Source organism: Dinoponera quadriceps, unplaced genomic scaffold, assembly GCF_001313825.1.
Source record: "Dinoponera quadriceps isolate SergipeBrazil2010 unplaced genomic scaffold, ASM131382v1 scaffold4752, whole genome shotgun sequence".
Taxonomy (NCBI): Eukaryota; Metazoa; Arthropoda; class Insecta; order Hymenoptera; family Formicidae; genus Dinoponera; species Dinoponera quadriceps.
Genome location: NW_014558694.1, coordinates 1 through 1,339, shown reverse-complemented (window position 1 = coordinate 1,339; position 1,339 = coordinate 1). Strand labels below are relative to the sequence as shown.

At 41.2% G+C, this 1,339-nt stretch overlaps 1 protein-coding gene across 1 annotated transcript; it reads left to right on the top strand.

Annotated features, from left to right (window-relative positions):
- Positions 1-99: 99 nt before the first annotated feature.
- On the top strand, positions 100-1,319 carry LOC106749969 (proton-coupled amino acid transporter 1-like; the record flags this gene model as incomplete). Its single annotated transcript, XM_014629966.1, has 3 exons — positions 100-213; positions 485-757; positions 981-1,319. Coding segments are annotated over 3 exons (570 nt in total), but the record flags the coding sequence as incomplete, so codon positions are not given.
- Positions 1,320-1,339: the final 20 nt, after the last annotated feature.

The window sequence follows — 1,339 nt, the reverse complement described above, 5'->3', positions numbered from 1 at the left end:
CGAACGAATTCAATGACACTTTTTGTCTACCTTGTTCTTATAGTCACCTTATCCGATTTTACGGAGGCATGCACGAGTCCGTAATGTAAGTGATTGAAGCACAATTTTAAAAATGCTGTTGTTTTCAGAGGACTCGTAGACGGGCTTATGATAATCTATCAATTGGGAATTTGCTATGTTTATATCATATTTGTAGCAGTACATATAAAACAGGTAAATCAATCACAATTGCCGCAGAAAGATTTACAAAGTAAAGAAAACCTAAACACCGAACGTTTTGTAGTCGTACAGAGAGAGAGAGAGAGAGAGAGAGAGAGAGAGAGAGAGAGAAAATGTGAAAAACGTCGCTCACGATAAAACGTTTTACCGTGATTGAAATTAATTTTTAAAGACACAAACACGCGACAATTGAATAGAAAATTGCGTATTAGCGGCAAGTTTAGAGAATACGGCGGATTCACGATGATTTCATTAATGAACGCAGGTAGCAGACCAGTATGGGGACCCTTTGGACATTTCGACCCATATGCTCATTTTATTGCTACCGCTGATTCTGATAAACTACATTAGAAATCTAAAGTTACTGACGCCGTTTTCCATGCTGGCGAACGTTATCACATTTGTCGGCCTCGCCATGACACTAGTATACATGTTTGAAGAACTACCGCCGATCAGCGAGAGGGAGATGTTCGGTACATTGCGAAATTTTTCCCTGTATTTTGGAACGACGTTATTCGCGTTAAAAGCCGTCGACGTGGTAAGTCTAGACAAGAATCTGCCCTTAATTCTCATAATTGAAATTTTTTGATTAAGAGAGAAAGAAAGGATATGTGTTAAATTATCATAGCGATGTTCTTTCCTTCCAAATGTCTCCGAAAATGAGCGAACGAAACGAGAAATTCGTTCGATTATTATTATTATATCATCGGTCTTATTATTATCGCTCCGCGGCGTTATTCAAGAGGACGACTGTTCCGCAGATTATCGCACTGGAGAACAACATGAAGACGCCACAGTACTTCGGCGGTTACTGCGGCGTGCTGAACATTGGCATGACTGTGATCGTCATTCTCTACATAGCAATGGGATTTTTTGGCTACATTAAATATGGATACAACGTCGCAGGAAGCGTCACTTTCAATCTGCCGCAGCAGGAAGTGTAAGTGGAGCGAAGTAATCACATCCCAATTACCGGCAAGACGAGCGGCCGAGAGTATGTGGTTCGCAGAGATTGCTTTCGCACAATCGCCGCTGGATACATCCCTAGTAGAGGTTGAATCTCGGTTAGGAGTCTAGTCACGAAGTAGTAAATTTGTGTTTACACATCGTTACTAGCCAG